At 37.9% G+C, this 23,494-nt stretch overlaps 2 protein-coding genes across 9 annotated transcripts in view; both read left to right on the plus strand.

Annotated features, from left to right (window-relative positions):
• The first annotated feature begins 2,432 nt into the window (after window positions 1-2,432).
• On the plus strand, window positions 2,433-4,970 carry adra2b (adrenoceptor alpha 2B). The gene is made up of 2 exons (XM_020917963.2): window positions 2,433-2,624; window positions 3,311-4,970. Exon 2 carries the CDS (start codon window positions 3,325-3,327, stop codon window positions 4,861-4,863), a length of 1,539 nt encoding a protein of 512 aa, XP_020773622.1. The 5' UTR covers window positions 2,433-2,624; window positions 3,311-3,324; the 3' UTR covers window positions 4,864-4,970.
• Window positions 4,971-13,707: 8,737 nt separating this feature from the next.
• gpat2 (glycerol-3-phosphate acyltransferase 2, mitochondrial) overlaps window positions 13,708-23,494 on the plus strand; it is a 64,160-nt gene continuing 54,373 nt past the window's right edge. For 4 of the 8 annotated variants that reach the window (XM_055161749.1, XM_055161756.1, XM_055161751.1 and 1 more), the window contains exons 1-2: window positions 13,805-14,001; window positions 16,157-16,212. The gene's annotated coding sequence lies outside the window, so the exon portion shown is untranslated. Of the gene's footprint in view, window positions 13,783-13,804; window positions 14,002-16,156; window positions 16,213-23,494 lie in introns of those variants that run through there. The other 4 variants (XM_055161750.1, XM_055161752.1, XM_055161753.1 and 1 more) reach the window with 4 other exon arrangements.

A 23,494-nucleotide genomic window follows, 5' to 3' on the forward strand; every position in this document is an offset into this window, starting at 1 on the left:
GAGATGGGCTACAACAAAAACAGGCAAACAGTGCCTCCATCCCACTCACCATTCATAACACAGCGTATATGTGTAGGCTGGTACACTTCAAAACAACCAGGACATCCTCTGCTGTGGTTTAATTTATGCAGCACAAAACAGCGCGTATGTGACACTGGCTGAACTTGTTAAAAAACAATGGGCCACTTGATCTCAGGTATAATCAACAACAACATCCCCAGAATGTGTTCAGCGGTTTCAGGGAAAGGTGTTGTGCATAATGGGGTGTAATAGAGGTCAAATGATGATGCAGTTGCATAAGAAGGAGGCACTGGCATGCAATTTTGAGTTGAGAAATTTTTATTTAACAAACATTTTCTGGTAGCCTATGTCATGCATTTGGACACACATTACTTAAACCACATTATTGTGGTTTCAATGAAAGAGGGAAGCTCAATGTAAAATCAATGTGAAAAAAAAAAAAAGAACCATTTTTGCCATTGAGGCAGGAGTAAGTGCTTCTAGCCTTCAGATTCAATGTTCATGGTTCTGTGTTTGTGTTCAGATTATGACTCTGACCTGTACGCAGGTCAGTTTTTAAGATAGGGTGACTGGGCTTATATTACTGAGCAGCTGAAAGTTGTCTTCACTCATTTGAATGACTTCTTATGGCACTTTCAAAACAATTTACAGTTTCACTTAAAACATAACATATCAGTGTTGTTGCAATTTTAATTAAGTTGATTTCAACAGCCATATTGTATTGTGTTTGTTATTTTGTATCTCATGTCAGGATTGAACAGTTTAAATATTCACTTTGAAGATGTATAAAACACACTTTTCAGGCTTAGGGCCTACCTTAAGACTATCCTGACTGTACAGTATACTGGAAAAATTTAAATTTCATAATCACATAGGGATTTCACATGTTATGACTCTGTAATATGACCTTTAAAATAATGAGTTATTCCAAAAATATATTCATTCTGAATTTGTGGTTCCAAATCCAAACCAACATTGCATTTAGTACTCCAGAGGTGCATAATTCCTAAGTCAATTCTAAGTACACATTTATAATTTATTTAGAATAATGAAGAATTGTTGATTCTACATGTTATTTTTATTTCCTCTGTCTAGTAGCCTATATGTCTAACTGTTAACCTAAACAAGGAATATAAGAATATATTCAGATGTTAAAAAAAAACTTATTTAGGTGTCTTGTGTGAGAAATGGCAGTGGCATAAATACAATATGCCAAAAACACAATGCAAAGAAATAAAGCCATAGTAATTATCCTGTGTGCATGTAACAGGTACAATTATTGGACAGGCAGAAAGTTGCTGCTGCAGTGAGCCATAAGTTTGGAAGCATCATGTGATACAGACTGAAGGATGTGACATGCTGTTGGCACAAACACTGAGTTATTACAGGTGGATGACAGTTTGTTCTTGTCTGCTGCTCACAAACCCATTTTCTCATTACATTTTATGGGGTCAAAAAGTATTTGGACTATATCTCTTCGTCTGGACTGACACTGACCCTACCCACTGCTTGTTGGCCCCTACAGCTGAAATGAAATAAACACATTCAGCTGCTTGCTCATGCTGCTGCAAATGCAGGCAATCCTTGTATTGACATTTCATCATTCTGTGTAATGTACTGTATAATATTTGAGCTGAATGCAGCATGGCTTGAATCTTTTAGATTATCTGCACTTTTCTTTCCTTCCTTGAGGTTGTATAGACTACTCTTGGTAAAGTGCTTTTAAGCATCTTGGAAACTATAAGATGACCATGATGATGATGAAAATTAAAACAGAAGTTATGCTGGTCTGCTGCTAGGTGGCCCCTAAGCAGCTAAGAGTAAATGGTCAAAGCAGAACCACCCAACAAGCCGGGTCTAATAACTGCTTTATAATAGCCTCCTCCTGGGTACTGCCTTATAGATCTGGAAGAGGATGTAGGAGGCAATTCAGATAGAGTGAAAGTATCCCGTGACGCTCACAGCTCCAGAGTGACATCAGCAGGGCTAAAAGACGCACAGGAGGGAGTGGAGAGCGCGGAGGCAGGGCGCGCATTGCTCTTCATCCTTTGGTCCAGTTCACAAGGAGCGATGCCTCCGCGCTTCATTATGGCTTCAGTCCAACTTATGAGCAGCAAGAGCAGCCGGGATGCGCGCCACTCGGCCAGAGACACGCGGCTGTAAAGCTGTCTGCGGGATTTACGCAGTTCTCAGCACCTTGGCTCTAAGCGCAGGACACAACGAGCAAGCTTCTTGTCATTTGGCTTGTCTGTCACTTCGTCAACAAATAAGTAGCCTACTTTTTCCTTTTTGGCGTCTCGTGCTTTTCGTTTTATAACTACAGCCTTTGTACGCGCCAATAGCAGTTCAAAGCACAAAACTTTTTAATTTCATTTTTGGAGTCATCATAACATTTTTCATTGAAGGCGAGTGTTTTTATCCTCAAATGGTCACATATTTTTAAAATAATTCTCAGGAGAGGTTCACATTGAAAAGATCTGACCCGTGGCTTGACGCACTGTCTCGGACTGGACTATTGTGCGCTTACAATGGACTTGGGGGACCTGCCTTGGAGGATGCACGGGAGCTAATATTTGAAAATAGAGAGACGTCAAATCACAAAGGTAAAACATACACACACATATATCTATCTATCTATCTATCTATCTATCTATCTATCTATCTATCTATCTATCTATCTATCTATCTATATCTATATCTATATCTATCTATCTATATCTATAGCTATATCTCTCTCTATATATATAAACAAAATGTGTGTGTTTATATATATATATATATATATATAATATATATATATATATATATATATATATATATATATATATATATACAAAATGTGTGTGTTTATATGTATAAATAAATAAATAAATAATATAAATAAAATATATATATATATATATATATATATATATATATATATATATATATATATATATATATATATATATATATATACACATATAAAAAACACACATTTTGTAGCTAATAATAACATAATAACGCCATAGCTAAACCTAAAGATTAACTACAATATTACATTATTACAATAAAGATATAAACTGAAGCTTTATATTGAATTCAAACCCATTGAATAAACTGTACATTTGTTTTCAGTGCAGACAACTTCAGGGTTTCTGTAGAGGGGTATTATGGGTGCTGTACAGAATGACACTTAATAAACTAATCATATATATATATATATATATATATATATATATATATATATATATATATATATATATATATATATATATATATATATATATATATTTTCCTGCTCTCACAGACCAGACACGCAGCATGGCATCGTCATTGGACAGCGCATGCTCTGTGGAGCTCACTGGCTGGAACAGCAGCAGCAGCAGCGGGGTCCCATCAGCCCCCTGCAACCAGAGCATGCTAAACTTGGCTCCATATTCCCCTGAAGCCACTGCAGCCTTTGCCACTGCCATCACACTTATGGTGGTCTTCACTATAGTGGGCAATGTGATGGTCATCATTGCTGTGCTAACCAGCCGCTCACTCCGGGGACCTCAAAACCTCTTCCTGGTGTCCCTTGCAGCTGCAGACATTTTAGTGGCCACTCTCATCATCCCTTTCTCACTGGCAAATGAGCTACTGGGTTACTGGTACTTTAAGTCTCTCTGGTGTGAGATCTACCTAGCCTTAGATGTACTCTTCTGCACCTCATCTATTGTCCACTTATGTGCCATTTCTCTGGACCGCTACCTGTCCATCTCCAGGGTAACATACGGGCGACAGAGGACTCCCAGGCGCATCAAAGCTGCTATTGTGGTGGTGTGGCTGATTTCAGCTGTCATCTCCTTCCCCCCTTTGCTCTCTTTAAACAAAAGTGAGAAAAAGGATGAGGGTGTAAACAGGGGTCCTCAGTGCAGACTTAATGATGAGCGTTGGTACATTCTCTATTCCACAATTGGCTCCTTCTTTGCCCCTTGTCTCATCATGATCCTGGTGTATGTCAGAATCTATCAGATTGCCAAACAGAGGACACGCTGTCCGCCTGGAGAGCCCAGGAAGGACGGAGGCAGCAGTGCCACCCCCAGCCAGACTCCTCGTCATGTGCATGCCAATGGCCAGGATGATGAAGAGAGCACACCTCCATCCACTAACAAAGCCCCTAAGACACGACCCCCGACCTTGGCCATCACCCCCTCTCCCTCTCAGGAGTCTGAGCCTACACAGAACCCCACCTCCAACAATCTCCTGCAGCCCCCACCCAGAGCTCTTACCCCTGACAGCTCCACTCACAGACCATCCTCTCCATCCTTAGAGACTTCCAAGTCTAAAGAGCCTGAGAAGAAAAACAAGCAGAAGAGCAAGAAAACAGACAATAACAATGGGGACAGCTCAAGCACTGAGAGTGATGCGGAGCATAGCCATGGAGGCAGAGGCAGCACCAGCATGCCTGGCTCCCCTGCAGGGGGGATCCACTCCCCCGGATCAGTCAAGAGGTACAAAGATATGATTGCCACTTCAAAAGGGGCACGTCTAATGCCAGGGAGAAAGTCCAAGTCTGATAACAACCCTGGAGCAGCCAGACGGAAGGCCATGATCAACAGAGAGAAGCGCTTCACCTTTGTCCTGGCAGTGGTCATCGGAGTGTTTGTAGTCTGCTGGTTCCCATTCTTCTTCTCATACTCACTTCAGGCTGTGTGCCCAGAGACCTGTGTCATCCCTGGACCCCTCTTCACATTTTTTTTCTGGATTGGCTACTGCAACTCTTCTCTCAACCCTGTCATCTACACCATCTTTAACAAAGACTTCCGAAAAGCTTTCAAAAAGATTCTGTGCAGAAACACCAAGGGCACCTTCTTTTAACATGCGCACCAGCTTCACAACACTCACCATTTTTCTTTTTTGTTGTTGTTTTTATTTGAGGAATAAGGAAAAGCTGTGTCAGACAAAAGGACATAAACCCCAACAGTTCACCTCAGAAGTCCTTTCCAGCTGGGTGTTGCTCCAACCTTTCACTTGGACTATGAAATTCCAGCTTGCATTTGATAAACACATCCATCTTTGTGAGGTGTGTGGTGTCAACAGGACAAAGAACAGAGGCACACTGCACTATGAGAGATAAAGATAATAAGAAATATTTGAATGTAAACTTTTATTGAAAATTTTTTTATAAATTGAAAACAATCACTGGTTTTGAATGGCACTTGGACATGTGGAAATTTAGACCACAATATTGGATTATTAGATTATTTTGTGATTGTTGAAGTTTTAAGCTGGTACGAAAAATAACCTCTCAGCCTAGGGGCCTGTAGTTATCAGCACAAAGCACAAGAAGCACACAAGGTTAGTGATGATTTCTTACGTCGATACTCTTAATATGTCCCACCACGGGGCAAACATGTGCTTCTCGGTTTTTATCTGAAAGTGCAACAAGTAAAGATTGTTGATAATAAAATTACCAATGGTTGGCAGAACATACAATAGCAGACTTGTTTGAAAGTTTCTGTGTAAAGCACCTTTTTATTTAGGGTTTACAAATCAGGTCTTAGTAAATTGCATTGAATGTTTAAAACACAAGGCTTTATATAGAGATATCTATAGATCTATATATAATACACAATAATATATAATTCAAAATAATACTCCAATAGAAGTGACTTAAAGCATAAAAGTATAAAATGTACATTGTCTTTGTGGAATGTTTTTGTCCTGGACTGGTTGCATGCCATTATTTCTTTTTAAAACAATTACTTTTGTGATGAAAAATATTAATATTTTTCTGTAGTACATTTTGCAATACAAAATATACTACAAAAGTACCCACTCATTTTCTTTCATATTTCTTCCACCTCTTCTCTAACTAATTTAATTTGTATATTTTTAGGTAAAAAATAACCTGGATCAATATTTGATAATCATCCTCTAAAACAAGACGCAGCACTTAGAAATATACAAATGTCATATTCGTGTGATTCCACTTTTGTATCGACACCTCTGGCTCTGGATTTTTTTCTCTCTTGGAGGAAAGGAGAATGAATAGCACTTTTCTTTTTCCTCACCAACAGAAAAATGTGTCTAACTGTGAACAGAACACAGTCTTATATTGACTCAATGGGGCAAGGGCTGTCAGCAGCAACACTTCAATTTACTAATTCTGCTGACCTGTGTGCAAGTGTACGAGTGTGTGTGCGTGCATGTGTGAGTGTGTAGGGTGATATTTATCACATTGTACGAACTGAAATCTGTGTCCACATTTAATGGGGACAAAAATTCAGGTCTCCATGAGGTAAATCATTCAATATTTGTGTGTGTGTTTGTAGGAGAGAGAGATTGTTTTGCACATGTACTGTACATACTTTTGTTATTTGTAGGTAGAGATGCTGCCTTCTCTTATCAATCTATAATTACTTAATCAATAAACTTACGATCAGATTTTTTGTGCATGTGAATGTGAAAGGCAATAGAAAGAGTGCATAAGGTATGCGCAGCAAGTAAGTCTTGTTGAGTTAGTGATCAACCTCAATGGACCAAAGAGCCATACCAGCCTGACCAGACTTCAGGCCCTGTGTCATATTTATTATTAGAGGGCGGTAGATGACACCTGTGTTATTTATTTCAAATTTGTGACTGATGTGTATTTATTGAGAACTTTTTCTTTTGTCAAAAGGCAACAGGCAACCATACAGTACTGTGTATATTTTTTTCAATGTTATGACAATGGACATTAGGTGCGTGTCAATGTAATCCACTCTTTCAGAGGTGAATGCTGTTGATGTTTTCAAGTAAAAATTTGTTTTCAATTTGTTTGTTTTACTTTTCACAACTGACAGAAACATGTGCAAAGTACCATACAGCACTGATCTGCTTGCCATCTAATGAGGTGTATGTATTGATGCTAATTTTTTATGGACAATGTGTATAATGCAAAACAATGCAACATTCACTAGTACTGAATTATGTGTAAAATATTCTGATCATATTCACTGCTGCATTTAAAATTGCATCTGCTCCCAATCGCCTCAATCATTTGTTGTTAAGGTTTTGCTGAAGAGGCCATTTAAACATAACCATGTCAATATGAGCCATAAGTGATTTGCAGGCTTTGATTAAGGTTACTGTGTGCTACTATGAAGAAGTGATTGGAGAATAATTTGCATGAAAGAAATATTTAAACAATCAGATCTTTCTTACGCCTCCATCTCTCTGTCTGTTGTCGAATGGTTGAGCTCCAGCATCATCAGAGATCATGGACTCCACAGCTTCAATCCATAACAGGTGCAGTATCAGCCCTGCCGTGGCTTGTAAGGTGTTTGTTTCTGTAATAATTTGCCTGAATCTTCTGGCATCTCAGATTTTTTTTCTTTTTTTTTAATGCATCTTGAAACTCCTTCATTTGGAAATAAAAACACATCACATGATCAAAGTGTGTGGTTTAATAAGTAAATAGGATTGAGAGTTTGAAATAGAGCAAGAGAAGAACTGCCAAAACAGTAATTACATGGGGACTAAGCCCTACAGCCTGTTACTAAATTTTGAATTTCTAAAATGCAAAGAGAAGGAAATATGAATTATTTGACAAAAATATTGAGTTTATGTAACTGTAAGGCACAAATGTATTACAGATCTACAGTGTCACGTGACTGAAAGTGTATGTTAAGAGATTATATCACGGTGTTTTTCTCAAACTGCTGTACTCAGGGTCCTTTGCCACTTCATCAGTTCAATTTTATGTGTACTTTAGTAGTAAATATTAATCTTTTGCTGATTTTGATCTGGTTTACACCCAGTTTAGGCATTATTTCATGCATGTTTAGACCTGTTTTAGACCACTTTTATCATGACACTGCATACAGTTTGAAACCAATTGCTATAAAGGAGCTATCACAATTCAGCATGTGGAAACATCTGCAACAATGATGACAGTTTTCTCACTGGGGATTTGAGATCATATGGAGAAATAAGAAGTGGACCACTTATGGGACATCCTTGTGTAGAGAACCCTCTCTAAAGAAGCTGCAATGACGCATGTTGCCAAATATGTCCTATATGTGCACACACATACCATAACATGCTGTCTACGTGTCACAAAATTGAATTCAAGTCATGAAATGGGAGAGGTGCTGCCGCACACACACCTTCATGGCAGCTTCTTATATCTGTGGTCATCGCCTCTTTGTTGAATTGTAATTGATTTATGCCCAAGGGCAGTTTATGGAGTTTTTGCTATATCAGTGCTTGTTTACAGCTAGCCTTTTCTTATTTGTTGTCCACATCTTCATCTACAGTGGTTTAACATCTAAGCTGTTTCATTTGCATATGCAAATGTTTGATGCATTTATGAAGGTGAACGAGGAGTGCAGAGACTGTTTACACTATTGTCTATTAATGCACACACACTAAACACTGTCCCTAAGCAGTTCTTTCTGTTGAATATAAAACAGGTCTGTGACTCAGGCCCTCTGCTGAACATGAGTAAATACATATTACATGCTACACTACACCTGCAGCAAAAGTCACCGGCACTTTTACAAGTAAATTATACACACATAGCCACACATTTCACAGAATTTTAAACTGGTGATGGTTGTAGTGTTGCTTGAATGAATATGAATGTGTTTGTGGGGCAAGTACTCAGCATTTTCCATTTCCAATCTCCTTCATGTTATAATGCCAGACATTTCTTTCACTCAGTCATTTGCCTAAAGCCGAATGAAAAATGAGTCACCAAGCAGTGACTTTCTCTCTCAGGTGGGCACATTAAAATGCACTTTGGAAGATGCCTGATAAAATGTCATCTTCAGGAGGACATGGGCAGCAAGACTATTGAGTGCACTTGCATTCATTTTCATTTGGATGGAATAATAAATTGAAAATACAGTGTTTTAAGTAAAAGAATGATGCCAAATTAAGAGAAAAGCACGTTTAAAACAATTTTTATAAATAGCTAATCATTTGTTCTTTTCCTGACCCCTCTTGGCTCAACTCAGTACTACAGGAAATTTGAAAGAAAGATTTAAGTTTAGACTTTGACAAAATTTATTGATCCACAAGGGAAATTATTTGGACACAGTAGCTCATAATTCACAATATATTCTAATAACAAAGAGCAAGCGTATAAATGGTAATAATAAATTCAAAATAAGCAGTGAAAATTGAAAAAAGAATCCAAATAAAAAGTGTAGAGTTCATTATAGAGTAGAATTTATTGACTTGTTAAAGAGATCATATGTTTCTGTAGTTTCTTTGAATTATACAATGGTTGTATTTGCCCAGAGTGAAACAAATCAATTTCATGACATACATACAATTAAGACCTATTTACATTACATAAAAATAATGTGATACTGTCGCTGGATGTGGATGTATTTATAGGCTGTCGTTTTGGTTTGGAAACATGACAGGCATTAGACAGATGGAGATGTGTCTATATGTGTCCACACAGCGTAATAGAAAGATGTGACTGTATAAATTACAATTCAGTGTGTTTTCAGCTCAATAAAGAGACTTTTCACATCCTTGTTTTTCAATTAGAAATATGGCTGTGTTCCCTGTGGACATGATTACTCCACTCTTTTTTATTACACTAAATTCTCTTACTCTAGTGTGCCTCATGTATTAGAAGAGCCGAGAACAGAAGTAATATTGTCACATTATTATCATGAGTAGCAATCATTGAGACAGTATGTGTGTTTGGAAAACAACAAAGAATCCAAAACACTGTCTGAAATGTCTCCATGAATGAGGTCCTATAGCTGGTGCAATATAATGTATTGAGATGGTTATCCTTGTGGTGTAAGTATTGAGCCAGGTTTGTAGATATAAGAGAGGTGGGGAGCCTTTATTTAGACAGCCATCATGGAAAGGTCACAAAGTACTTTTTGATAAAATGGTGCACACACACTCAGTCGCCACAAAAGAGTTGGACCATGCACACAGCAAGAGAAGCAAATCCTAAAAAAGATTGTTTTACACATCAGCACACACACTGTAATGGACAAAAGTAAATCTAATATTGTGCTGTTTGTTTAGGACCAATGGGTGCTTTATCTGTAGACTATTCTATTAAATGTACAGACTGTCTGCTGGGCAAAGAAGTAAAGATAACATATGTTTATTAATACATGGTATATGTGTGTGTGTGTGTGTGTGTGTGTGTGTGTGTGTGTGTGTGTTTGTGTGTGCGTGCGTGTGTGTGCATTTTTGGCTCAGTCCAGAGAACAGGATGTGCTGTTTGGATGTCACAATAATGTTCCTATAAAGTAATGCAGGGTGGGTTGTCTGTCTGTACAGAGTTTCCATCACAAATGTATCTGTAAAAATAATCTGTCATTTAACTTAGTTTAGAAATATCACATATGTAGAAATTCTTGAATATACCAGTGGTTTAAAATGTCTGAAACATTTGAAGCATTCCATATATCAGTGGATCCAAGTTAATCAAAAATGTGTGGGCTCCCAAAAGAAAGGATGTATATATTTATTGAGCTTCTTTTTCATATTTAGTATTATAAACAGAATACATATACATTCAGTGTTTACATAAATACTGCCACACTCATTCTGTGTTGAGTTCATGGACAATTTATAAACTGAAACTTGACTCTAGAAAAATAGATATGATATTTTCCATATTGACTCAACAGTGGATTGTGAGCTTTGTGTATTTTCGTGCCATAGAATTTATGTTATTACATGTGTGTGGGCCGACTTTTGCATATGATAAAAATGCAAACAAATTGATTTAAAGAAACTTTTTTTTTTTCTTTTTTTTTTTTAAATCTAAAGATACATTACATTTTCTGGTTGATGGTCCACCATCTGCTTGTCTCCGTGGATGTTACTCCTTTGTTTGGAATGAAGTATAGCACTAAACATATATGTATCAGATCTGTGGATAGAAGAACAGTCACAGTAAGAATGCATGTTTTAAGGTATTTTTGAGAAATAAAACACATGTAGTTATGTTTACTACAACATCTCCATGGCAGACCCCACAAGAAAAGTTATAGTACACATTTAAATTCATAATAAATAGATAATGATTTGCATTTGATTGACTGGACTGTGGGTCTCTGATCTATTTAATGAGTTGGAGCTTAATCATTGATTTTTGCTCCACCATTAAACAACCCATTACACACAAGGCTTTGTGTGATATTTTATCATTTGAAGCACAATTTCAATGGACCAGTTACGGTCATCTGGGGTTTTACTAACATATAAAGTTCAGATAAAAGCCTGCTGACCCTGGTTTGTGTTGTCCCCTGTGCTTTGAAACCTATTTAGAGAAACTGATTTGTGAGTAGTGGACCTCTCATCATTAGTGTGGATGAAGGGCTGCATGTGACAAACAGGAGGAAAACACCCAGCTTAGCAAAGAGAAAGAGCCATTTATTTCAGCTGCTACATTCGATCCTTGTTTAGGTCTTTGTGGCAACAGGGTTTCAAGGAATTTGCTGTATTTTTATTAATATGTTCAACACAGAATGGGGCCAATGGATAAAGATAGAAAAGACAGCATAGGGTTTTTGTGCCTTCAGATATTCTCTCAAAGAGCCTTCACATTCATCTATTTTGAGTCCGAATGCTCTTTGCTGTTCACTGTTATTAATTCCTTTCTTTTTTGTCAGTTCTGTATTAACCATAAAAGGTTAAGTGAAAGTAAGGTCTGCTGTATGCAGTTATTGTGACAGCATTGACTCAAAGATTTATTTAATATGAAAGTTGAACTACAAAAGTGAGGGAAAAATGTTTTCATTACATGCAAATTTTAAAAGTCTGGACTGAGATGGAGACCAGATATGTCCTGTGAGCCTCGCAATGTTGGATACACATTCTGTAAAGAATCTTCTGAAGTACTCAATATTCCCATGTTAGTCACTGAAATCAAGATTAAAGGGGTAATATTATGCAAAACTGACTTTTAGTTTTTACCATGGTATGTTTTCTCTTCTCATTTACTCTCTCATTTAAGATGCTATTACTCTGAAAATTTCAGTTTTCTGTGATCCATCTATACACTCCCACAACACTTTGGTCATCGTTTTATTTTTTTCTTAAACAGTGGTACTCACATCGATTCAGCAGCACCGCATAGCCAAAAGTCATCTGACTTCAATCAATATTGCAATTTAAAATTCTCCTAATATAAAATAGAAAGCCACAGGTGTCATTGTGTTTTATGTCCATCTACACCAATAGGCTGTATCCCTATCCCCCTGTCTATGTTGTGTTTTCTATGTTTTCTTCTGTTCAGTGTCTTAAGACAGTGGTGTAACATTGCCTCAGAGTGGTCAATCCATTCTGATGTTGCATAGTAAATTAGTGGTTGGGGGTGGTCAGAAAGGCAGTTGATGCAGATTGGCCAGAAAGTCTATGTCAGTCCTCAGGCTGCTGTGGCTTCTGAAGTAGTTTAACTATGTGTGTGTGGAATCAATGAAGCAATGTAAAATGTCTTTGAATGTGATGCATTAATATGTATTTCATTGTCCCTCTACATAATGTAACCTTTTATCAGAGTTGGATGACTCTCACAATGAAGTCATGTTGTTTGAAAGTGCAAGTCAAAAACAGCAACACCACTGGCTGCTCTATTGTCTTACTTGGCAAATGATCAAGAACAGTTTGAGTGATTGTATCTTTTGAACAGTCAGTGTTGACTCGAACCTGTACTGAATGGGTCAAATGCTGTGGGTAAATTAGCCAACCCCACCCTACCTAAAATCAAACAAGGCATTAATGCTGTGGTGACTCCTGGTGAGAAGCATGTCTCTTTGTGCTCTGAGGCTGTATGCCAAATGACAAAGCTAAGTCTAACAGTGAGATCAGGAGAAGTGCCAGAGAGAGTGTGTGCTGATTAGGGCTAGCTGCTGTTGAGTGACAGCAGCTACTTTCATAGATTACCACTGAAGGAGCTTGTGGGACTTGTCAGAGAAACACGACAGTGCTGACAAAATGGCTATTTATATAGCCTATTACACGCCTATCAACATTTTAGATACATGATGGCCTAACGCATTTTAGTTAGGCCTACCATTTTTCTTCTGATCTTAGTTTAAAAGGATGCATGCTTCAATTTGCCTTCTAAAACACTTGAGTATTGAATCACTACAAAAAGACTATAAATGAATTAGAGTAATGTTTATGTCAAAACACCGCAGTGATGCAGGAGATGGCAGCTTGGGCACACACAGAATGCCTTGTCAGGTGTATGTTAATGAGTTATTGGTGACTGGCAGCCTTGAGAAGTTAGGTTAAGTAGACTCTCTTACCACCAAAAACTGTGGAGCTAATGAATAATGCATTATTTTCATTATAGTGCAATAAATGGAAACACCCAAGCCCAGCCCATAGCTCTCATAAACAATCATGTAAACACAAGCACAGAACTAATGGGCATCAGTACAGGTGCAAGTAGACCACCCAGTCTTGAAGGCCTGTTAAAAAGAGGGGTCATATAAAAGAACTGAGTTTACTTTTAGTTCAAAACATAAAAGTCCACAAAAAAGTGAGATGGTTAAATGGGTGGGGCAGGGGTCAAGAAGGCAAATTTAATTTATAGGCTAGATCTATATATAATTAACCTTTTCTTATTCTGTGGCCTGTATGTCTATGGTAGCCTAACGCAATTCTGTGTAAATACCAAGCGACCTGGTACTGGTATATATGTTAGGGTAAATAAGAACAACTGGTGTCGATCAGGCCTGCCTCATACCACCCATTTACCTCAAGGGGACACAAGACCAGGGCAGAAGGAAGGGAGATGTTTGAGGAGCTGAACAGGTGAAGTTCTGACTAAATTGTTTAGCTTTTATCTAGCTTTTTTTTTTTCATTTTGTCAAGTTATTAAATTCCGAGACAATCTAGACGGCTAAACTAAAAATGTCTAAAACACGTGCAGCAGCAACAGCAGCTACTAGCTAAAGTTAAAGTTAGCTTTGCCCAGAAGCAACGAGAAGCAAGAACAGTCTGAAGAGAAATCGAAACAATTCCGCGTTGCAGGTGAGCTTTACGCGTCTTTTACTGGCGTCTTTGTTTGTTTGTTTCTTTCTTTTTTTTTCAAGCACATGTTATTTCTGTTTCACCTATCTTCTACTAATCAAATGGACAGTGTGTACATACGTTGCAGCCCTATCATTTACTTAGCTAAAGTACACACCTATAAAACTAATAGGCTATGACAACACCATTATACAGACCTTCTGTGTGTGTATGTTTTGTTTTACTTTGGTCCACTAGTTAGGCTTGAATATCTGGTTATGTCTTGATAGCTGGACGAACACCATTTAAATCGTGTGTTCCCATAATCAGTGTCTTTGCTCTTTTACCCTCATTTACCAAGTTTGCACAAACACGCACAAAACACTCCAAATACAACTTTAGGTGAGACAGTTATAAAATGGTTCAAAACTCCAAAAAGTTAATTTTGCCAAATAGGTCTGCTTTAATACACTGGGTCTGTTTTTATACCAACTCGTTGAACCAGCTTGTTGAAAATGTAAGTTAGTGCGGTTGTGGTGCACTTTGACAGGTACAGGGACTTGCCATTTCATCTTCTGATAGAAACACGGAGGAAAGATTGCTTCATGTCCTTTGAGCCCACTCACAATTCAAAGTGGCATCATGAAATGAAATAAAAGGACATTATTGTATTATTACTAAAGCGCTTTAAAGGTGTATTTGGTAACGTTTCTGGCGGAGGGTCCGTCAAATGCTTTTCTCGGTGGAGATGCTATTGCTGTATCTGGAATACTTCACGATATTAAACCTTTATCTTCAAACCAGGCCAAGTTGCAGGTCAGATCTGCGGAAAAGCAACCCTGTTCCCAGTCAGACCTGCTGCCTGTTTTTTTGTATTTTTGAGCTATAAAATCACCTGTAATTGGATAAATGTAAGATATAACTGTTTAAGGTCATACTTTCGAACATTCCAGGCAGAGCAAAGATATATCTATAGAAAAAAAGCAGACCAAAAAGTTACATAGTGCACCTTTTGATGTCCGTTTTCTCTCCTTGTCTCCCCAACATGTTTCTCTGACATGAAGCTCTAGGTTCTGTGGTCATTGGTTTTTGTGGTATCTCCTCTTGTATTTGCATGTAGTAAATATATGCGTTCTCCATTACATCTGATTTGGCCTGTCTGCTTGTCTCACGCTCAAGATCTCTCCATTTCTATTGCACAAATGCTCTTTGCTTTATCTCCCTTTTCAAACGATTCTTGTATTTGGCATAGCTCTGAAAAGATGAGATAGGCTGCTTCTAGGGATACATTTATAATGATTTGCAATAGAATCAAAATGACATTAACTATTTAGAATGTTTAAAGCCCTTTACAGATAACAAGATGTCCTGTCTCCATGCTAACACAAGTAAAAACCTATAAAAGTGTATATGTAGTTTTCAGTGTGGTGTTCCCTGAAATGTTACTTCTCCTGTATCAGAGTTAATGTCCTCACTGTGAACTTAACTGTATCTTGATTATAAATGAGGCCGGACAATTATCTAAAATTATTAAAATTGTGATTCAATTTATAATTTAATATTCAGGTCAGGAACATTAATGTTTGAGAAAAATACTGAAATACGTTTTTCAGAGGATATTATGCTGACTATTGGCAGCCTTTGCAATTTGTTAATTTGAACTAAGGATGTCAAAATTATTTGATTTATAGATAACTGTGATTATTTATGTTATTTAAGAAGGACAACAAATGTGACAAGTAAAAGTAAGTTATTTTAATTCAGTCTTTACTCCAAAAAAGTCTAAATGGTTTTATCTAATTGTTTATAATTCTAAGTATACATGACCATAAAGTTGGTCATGTATACTGAAGGAACGATGTTTTACACAATGGAAATAAGGAAATGTTAAACATGATATTATACAAATCCTAACTGCAGCCATTAAAATTGCAACTTCAGTCATTTTTTATGGATTTACTATTATTGTCTCCCTACACCGTTCAGCTCTAGCTTTGTAGGGCTCATCATTACAGACTTGTGCATTTTATTTGCTTTTACCAAACACACCAACCAGAAATCTTGTGTCTAAAACATATGATTATTTTGTGCCCTTACAACAAGACAAAAATACATTTTCTGATATTAGAGGATTATCCCACATCAAGGCTTTTAACGTACGTTTATTTCTTTGAAGGCAGCGGTGAATGTCAAGACACCCCACTGGGACGACTAACCTGGCTTCATAATAAGGTAGGGTCATGAGCATTTGTTTAGTTGCACGCTGTGAAGAACAAAACACTACATTTGCCCAGCATGTCTCTGCATAGCTGTGGGTGCCCCTCTTTTAATCCCTCTCCATTGAACATAGGGTTTATGGCCTGTGGGTTTTTCTCAAGGCCTTGGTTAGAGGTCCACAGTTGTTGCTATGCTACAAGAGACCATAGCAACAGCCCTCATAATCTCCATCACAGTCTTTTAATGGATGTAAAATTTTGGGCTTAGTTCAGTGGTTAAGCATTTGACCAGTGTCTTTGGGTCCTTGGGCAAGACACGCTCATCCCTCTTACCTATGTATTATATACTGTATTATTCACTATTGTAGGAATGGTTATTAGTGCATATTGGCAGGCACTTTTCTGTCATTTAGCCCAAGGGCAGCTGTGGCTACAAGTATGCATGTGAGGAGTGCATGAATTATGCAATATAGCGATTTGAGTGCCTATAAAGACGCCATATAAATCTGTTACAGTAAGATTAAGGTCTACTAACATTCCCAATTTAGATTTTTTTTTAATCAGAGGTTCTCAGTTAAATAATATCAGTGAGTACATGTGACCACTTTGTTTGCTGTTAGGTTAAATTTCACATACATGGGTTTGGGTTAGGATGTCATAGGGCGACTAAGATAGAATTGAATCTTCTGACTGTTCAGCTTTATTTTATGTGTATCTAGGCTCACACTAAATTAATGTAATGTATTTCTTTCCCTGCCTCTTGGGATATGGAACATTTGATTTGCTCGAATTTCTTAAAAGTACCGCTGTGCTGTGTGTTAGGAGAGATGAAGCAGGCATAGTGGTACCTGTGTGGTAATGATTGATCTGTTCGTTTTCCATTGAGTAGTACCTTGGGAGTTGTGATATACTCAAGTGTAAAGCTACTGTAGCTTTACTAATTTAATTGATCCTTTATCGTAAATCAGTTAGTAATTGATTATTATTTAAGCTCCTGTACTATGTAATTCTGCTGTTAAGAGCTACTTAGGGACTTCAGAAACCCATCTACAATAACTAAACACACTTGTTAAGCTCATTCTGGTTTAATGTTATTTTAGTTTCTGTGAATTTTTGTAGCCTTTCTCATGCTGAGTTTTGTTGACCGCAGTCAACTGACACATTCCCGCGAGCTTCTGTGCCTGGTTCTTCCTGAGGTGCCACTGACTGCACAACCACAAGAACAGGCTTCAGGGATCCTGTTTGAATTCCAGCTCTCTTTCACTTCTGCCCTAGATTTGTGCCTCCTCCAGCACTTTCTCTCACACAAAGTGGCCTTTCTTTGCCTTAACTGCTTATCAGGTCACACTCCGCTTACCAGGAGACTGTGGGTGGGCATCTCTGATCTTGTGGGCAAAGCCTTATCTATTTAAATAATTATCAAAAGCATTTCAACCATTTTATCTGCTGTTCTGAAATTTTTTACCAAAACACCAAATTTTAAGTAATTAGGGGTATACTAAGACATTTGCAAAGCAGTATGGGACAAAACAGTATCGGTCAGAGAAATCATAGAGGCTTAGAAAATCATGTGATCTTGGTTGGCCAGCACTCCTGTTTGATGCACTGTATGTCGCCTTGAGAACAAATTTAAGCTCTAGGATCTGTAGTCATTGGTTCATGTGGTGTGTTATACTGAGCCCTGTTGGCATCTGTGTTTTGGAGCTACTGTTTGAGAGAATGAAAAGCTGTTTTGCATGAAGGACTGTGACGTACACTCACTTCCACAGTGATGGCCTTTGTGCTGGTCGGTCCTCCATGGTGATTTGTTTCTGCTGCTTCACATTGTAGTGGCTGCAGCGCCATCACATCTGCGCTGTGTGAAGAGGCTGAGGAGTGTTTATTTGTTTCAATATCCGACAGGAGCCGGCTGTTAACAGCACACAAGCACATTCATTCTCCAGTGAATTAACACTTTAGTGGTGTTTTCATAACACATTTCTATTTAACTGCACTGGAGTGACACGTGTATCTTCATCATTTCACTTTGGGCTGTGCATGTGGTTTTATGTGCAGTTTGGCTGCTGTGGTGGTCACTTGGGAATCTGTGATGTGACACAGTGCTGATAAATAGTTTGCTTGTTTGTGAGGCCAGGAATCAAATTTTGCAAATAAATGGAATTCCCATGACTTACCATTTTAATATTTCACAAAAAGCTTTTTATGCTGTTGTCAAACTGTATGCTGGGTGTTTCTTTCTTGTTTCAAAAAAGGTTGTGTATATTTGCGTATTCTGAGCAGCATAACCCACGTAGTAAATTTATGCTAATGTCCAGTCTTACAGACTGAGCTGCTGACACCAGAAAATCCCTTTCGTTTTGTCTCCAACACAGTTGTGTGGAGAGGAAATGTCTCCTCTGGAGGTCGGTATCCTCTGGGGGCTAAGTCACCACACATGAGGGAGATTTCTTTTCATTTCTATTCGGCACATCTTCAGATCCCTCGAAATAGCTGGAGGCATTGCCATCGTGGATGATTGGCTGTCACCTGGAAAGGGCCAGGAGGCTTTGGGAAGAAAAGGCGGGTGCTGTTTGTTTACAAGGTGCAAGGTTGGCCGGTGCTGAATGCTAACCATTGGCTCAAACACTGAGGAGGACTCACAAGGCTATCTGTGAGCCTTTAATTGCATTTAATTTTGGTTAGCCCTTTCTCTTCAGTATTCCTCCCAACTCCTTTCATGAACACGTTTCTGCAGCTGTTAAAATTCCTACAGAGAACTAGAGTTAATGTTGGTGGCAAAACAAGTGGATAATGAAAGAATAAAAGCGTAAATGTCGTCAGATCAAAGACGACACAATATTTTTAATATTTAAAAAATGAGCTACTCTTATGTATAAATCTGTCTTCCTGAATATCGTCTTTACAGCAAACAGACTGTATTGCATTAGGATATGTTATATAGCCATGGCATTGGAATTTATAGAGAGCTTCATCTTCCGCAGTCTAAGGAGCATTAAAGCAAGCGCCAAATGACTTCATTGTAACATTTTTATAGACAATACAATATACCTTTTATAACCACAAGACTGGTGCTGATTCATCGCTCCCTTTAAAGTTAAAGTTAAATTAAAGCCTAACCTAGTTTTAAATCATGAAGCCTTTCAGGTTTAATCACTCAATTCCACTGTGTCTGAATTACCATCTGAGGAGATTACAAGTTGTTAGTTATGTAGGCTGCATAGCAATGTGGTTTCATTCAAATGATTTTTTACTTTTCAGTTTCTGGGAGAAGTGTTTGAGTCAGTATACAAATAATCTTGTAGTTCAATCTCTAAATTAAAATTCATAATTTCTTTGATATTTAAGTATCACTTGAATATTGCTTTCAGATGTTGTTTCATTCATTGAGGGTGCTGAAGAGGCACAAAAGTAGCAATTCCCTTGTAAAATATAGTTTTTCCAATAAGCCGGTGTAGTTCTTTAAGTCATTCTCTCTTCCCCTTGTATTGTGGTGATTAAATTGGCACAGAAATGTAATATCGGGAGTTTTACTTAATCCAATTTTTGAGAGACTGATGCTTCGGGCTAAAACCACTTTGTTTCAAATTGTAACTGGCTGATAGGTTCTGGCATTTTTCATTGCTTTTTGTGTTACAGCAAATGAAATAATATGCTAGAGTAGGACAAAGCCATATTATTGATTCCATTATTGCATAAGCATATTGATTACAAATATGAATGTTAATTTCCATTTTATTACACTTAATTGTACTCTTTTCTCCCCTTTAATCAAGTTTTTTTCTTTTGTTTATTTTCTTTTGTAATGTTTTTTTTTTTTTACTTTAGACAATATTTTACATTGATTGATCTGATTTTACATGAACATGATTGGATTAGGGATGGGCATTCGATGAAATTTTCTTAATCGATTGTCGAGAGAATTAACGATCGATTATCGATTAATCATTAACGTTTTTATATTAAAATGATCATCATTATTATTACTAGCTGCACTCCTAATCTACATAAATAAATTCAACTTTACGACAAATAAACCGTAACCACACTAGAGCCACATCAGCCCGTTTATTATAATGTGTTTAATTCAGTTTTGCGCAACTCTCACAGAAACGAAACTTAAAACCGCATCGCTAATTTGCATAAACTCAGCGAAGATAAAAAACTACAGCTCTTTTGCGTTGATGCGGTCAATTTCTGTCGGATTAAAAGACACGACTCAGTGGAATACAGTTTAGTGTGACCATATTTGCGTTTGTCAAAACCAGGACACCGTACGCGAGGTGGGAGGTGGGGACTCGTCATCGACATTGCGCTACTCTCACCTGGTAAAGCTTTTTCCCACTGGACACCGAAACATATGTGCTGCTTTGTACACTGTGCACATGGACTCATGCTTGTCCCGACCGGAACGGAAAGTGTGGAATTTCTTGTACAAGTCATCATTAAATACGCATATGCACTTCGGTACGTTGCAGACTGACCGACTGTTTGTGTTTGCTCGCTCCTTCTGAGTGCAGAGAGCTACTTGTACGGACCCCTGTTTGGTCACGCTACGCACAGCATCCTACACTCTGTTTGTCGATAAAAATGTACGTAATCGATGAAATTCTTAATGATCAATTATCGATTAATCGACTAATCATGCCCATCCCTAGATTGGATTTTAACCTGGTTAACCAGGCAATCACAACAGTAGGAGCTGGGCCAGAGGGAAGTTTGAACTCAGAAATATCATGAGCATTCATCTTGATGGCTAAGTTTATGCACAGGCAGACACATATGAAGAAATATGCAAACTCTGCACAGAGAGGCCCACAACCTTGTTGTTGTGCCAGTCACCGTACCGCTGGAAACACCACTTGTTTTCAATACTGTTACATGAATGATAAAATAGAAAAGTAATGAATTCCTTTGAATACAATTAATTGACTGAAATTCTTATCATCAATATGTGGTGACAGCCTAGTTTTGTTTTGAGTGACTAAATCGTTTTGTGCTTTGGATAGTCCCACATGAAAATCACTTTCAAACTGAGCTGTACCAAACTACTGTCATCGTAGTATAAAGTGAGTCTTTTAAGGCTCAAGACCACCAGGGAGGTCCAGGAGAATAAAATGTCTTTAATATGGGGGTAGTCTTTCTGAGTTCGATGCAGAGGAGGTGACGCAGCACTGATTTAATAAAGAGGGAGGAATAGGCTCAGACTGGAGTGAATAAGAGGACGGGGCAGAGCTGATTGATAGAGCCTCTGTGAGAGTGTTGTTTATCACTGATGGTGTTAAGTAGCCTTGTGTTGTGCTCAGGGTGGAGAATGAGGGACACATGCACAGATGGAAGACTGGATGAGAGGACAAATAATCATAGAATAATCATAGGGCTTTTTTCTTGATTTGAAATAACCGACTTGTATAAAAACAAAGTACATGAGTTTGGCATCAACGTGGTTAGTAAATAGTCATTCATTGCATTATTTGTTTAGCCTAGCCTTTAACCAGTATTCTGATAGGGGGAATATGCGCTTCTAAGTTTGAAACGGATGTAAGTGTAAGTTGTCTTCCTTCTATATTTATGTCAGATAAAGTTAGATGTCGAGTGGTTTGTCTGTCAGAGGGCAGAAACTTTGCCAGTTTTGTCCCAATGTCCCATCTCTTTTTTATTTTCTCATACATCTTTTTGAATAAATGGGTGGACATCTCCTGTGTGGGTGTGCCGACCCAGAAGTGCAAATAAATATTCTCCCCATAAATGACTGTCAGAAAAGTAATGGAATTGGTTCTGTGATCTATTTCCTAGCCTGTGAGAGCTTTAGCCTTGTGATGGTTCAGATAACATCTCGCTCTGTCTCTGCAGAATACCAATGTCATACTCGCTCTACTTTGACGGCAGCACTTCCACGCTGAATTAGTCTACTACCGATCTTTTCTCCTGGTGAAAGAAACTGGAGATTAGCAACGAATAAATGTGGTTGGAATGGAATGACCAACATTTCAACATTTTCTTCTCATCTCTGAAGAATTGATTGATAAGAAGAAAACATAGCATGCTTCTTTCATGTGTGGACTCTGGATTTAGGTCACGGCTGATTCAAAAAGGCCAAACATGGGAAAGAATCAGGCTCGGTGTTAACTTTATTGTGTAAAGTATGTGGTGGTACATTATTTTTGCCATCATGTTTAATTTTAGTTCAGACCTATCATAATCAATTTTATATATTTACGTTATACATCAAACAACTCCACTGTAAGGATTAATGGTAGATGAGGTGCAATGTTTCAGTTTAGTCTTCAAAAATATTTTGTCTGCATTATTTGTTTAACTCCAAATTATTATAGAATTTAGCAGTTCTGCAGTAAAACAAAGCAAGGACATTAAAAACTTCAGACTGTTAGTAAAGCCATTAAGAACTAAACTAATGTTAAGTGTAATATGTATCTTAAGAATATGAGTATAAAGAAGGCCTTGAATGGTCAGGTGCCTCTAAAGGCTAATGCTGTAGTAACCCTGTAATGGTATGAATATAGCTTTTGAACACCCACACAGTATTTGGCCATTGCAGAGACATACCAAATATTTGGTTGTTTGTACACACTTCACTAGCCATTCCCTCTGACCCGTGTGTGTGCTGGTGGCTATAATTATGTGTGACTTTGATAGCTCTGAGGTGAGTAGGCTGTCAGGAAATTGGGCCTGCTGTGTTGCTCCATGCTGCAGTTTACAGTGTCTATAACCTCTGCTCTAGTGCCAGCTCTGCATTGGCCTCTGCTAATGGTTTACTTTGAACCACAAATTAAAAATCTGAAAGCATCCTGAGAATGAGCATATTATTAAAATGTGGAGTTGCATCGAGAGCTCCATAGAATGGTCTATCATTAGCACACCTCCGTCCCCGTCATGTGGGCTAATTATATTGATTTCATCTCAGTAGTAATTTTGCCAGTGAGTGAAGCCTTCATTGAAAATCTTGTGTGCAGAGAATACAACATGTTGCACAAGAGCCTGAAGAGGAGCTGGTAATTAAAGTGTGTGCGGCAGCAGCATGTGTCCTATTAGACCACAACAGCATCATCACATCCCAAACATGTGACTGTGAGGCCCAGTGCCAGTGCCTCTACAATAGACTACACTATATATACCATGCTGCTCAATTCATTATGTGCTTGACTGAGTTAAGCTGTTTTGGATAAAATTGCCAAAAAGTAATAAACAAATTAAACTGATCACCAATACGCAAGTACCTTTTTTATGTCATTTCTTTTCTGCTGGTGGACCAAGTGGACTAAAGGAGTGAGATGTCATCC

Source organism: Boleophthalmus pectinirostris, unplaced genomic scaffold (assembly GCF_026225935.1).
Source record: "Boleophthalmus pectinirostris isolate CB_2022bp ecotype Guang Dong unplaced genomic scaffold, ASM2622593v1 HiC_scaffold_4, whole genome shotgun sequence".
In the NCBI taxonomy this organism is placed as follows: Eukaryota; Metazoa; Chordata; class Actinopteri; order Gobiiformes; family Gobiidae; genus Boleophthalmus; species Boleophthalmus pectinirostris.

Coding starts and splice junctions, on each gene's coding strand:
- adra2b (XM_020917963.2), top strand. CDS start 3,325: ATGGCATCGTCATTGGACAGCGCATGCTCTGTGGAGCTCACTGGCTGG.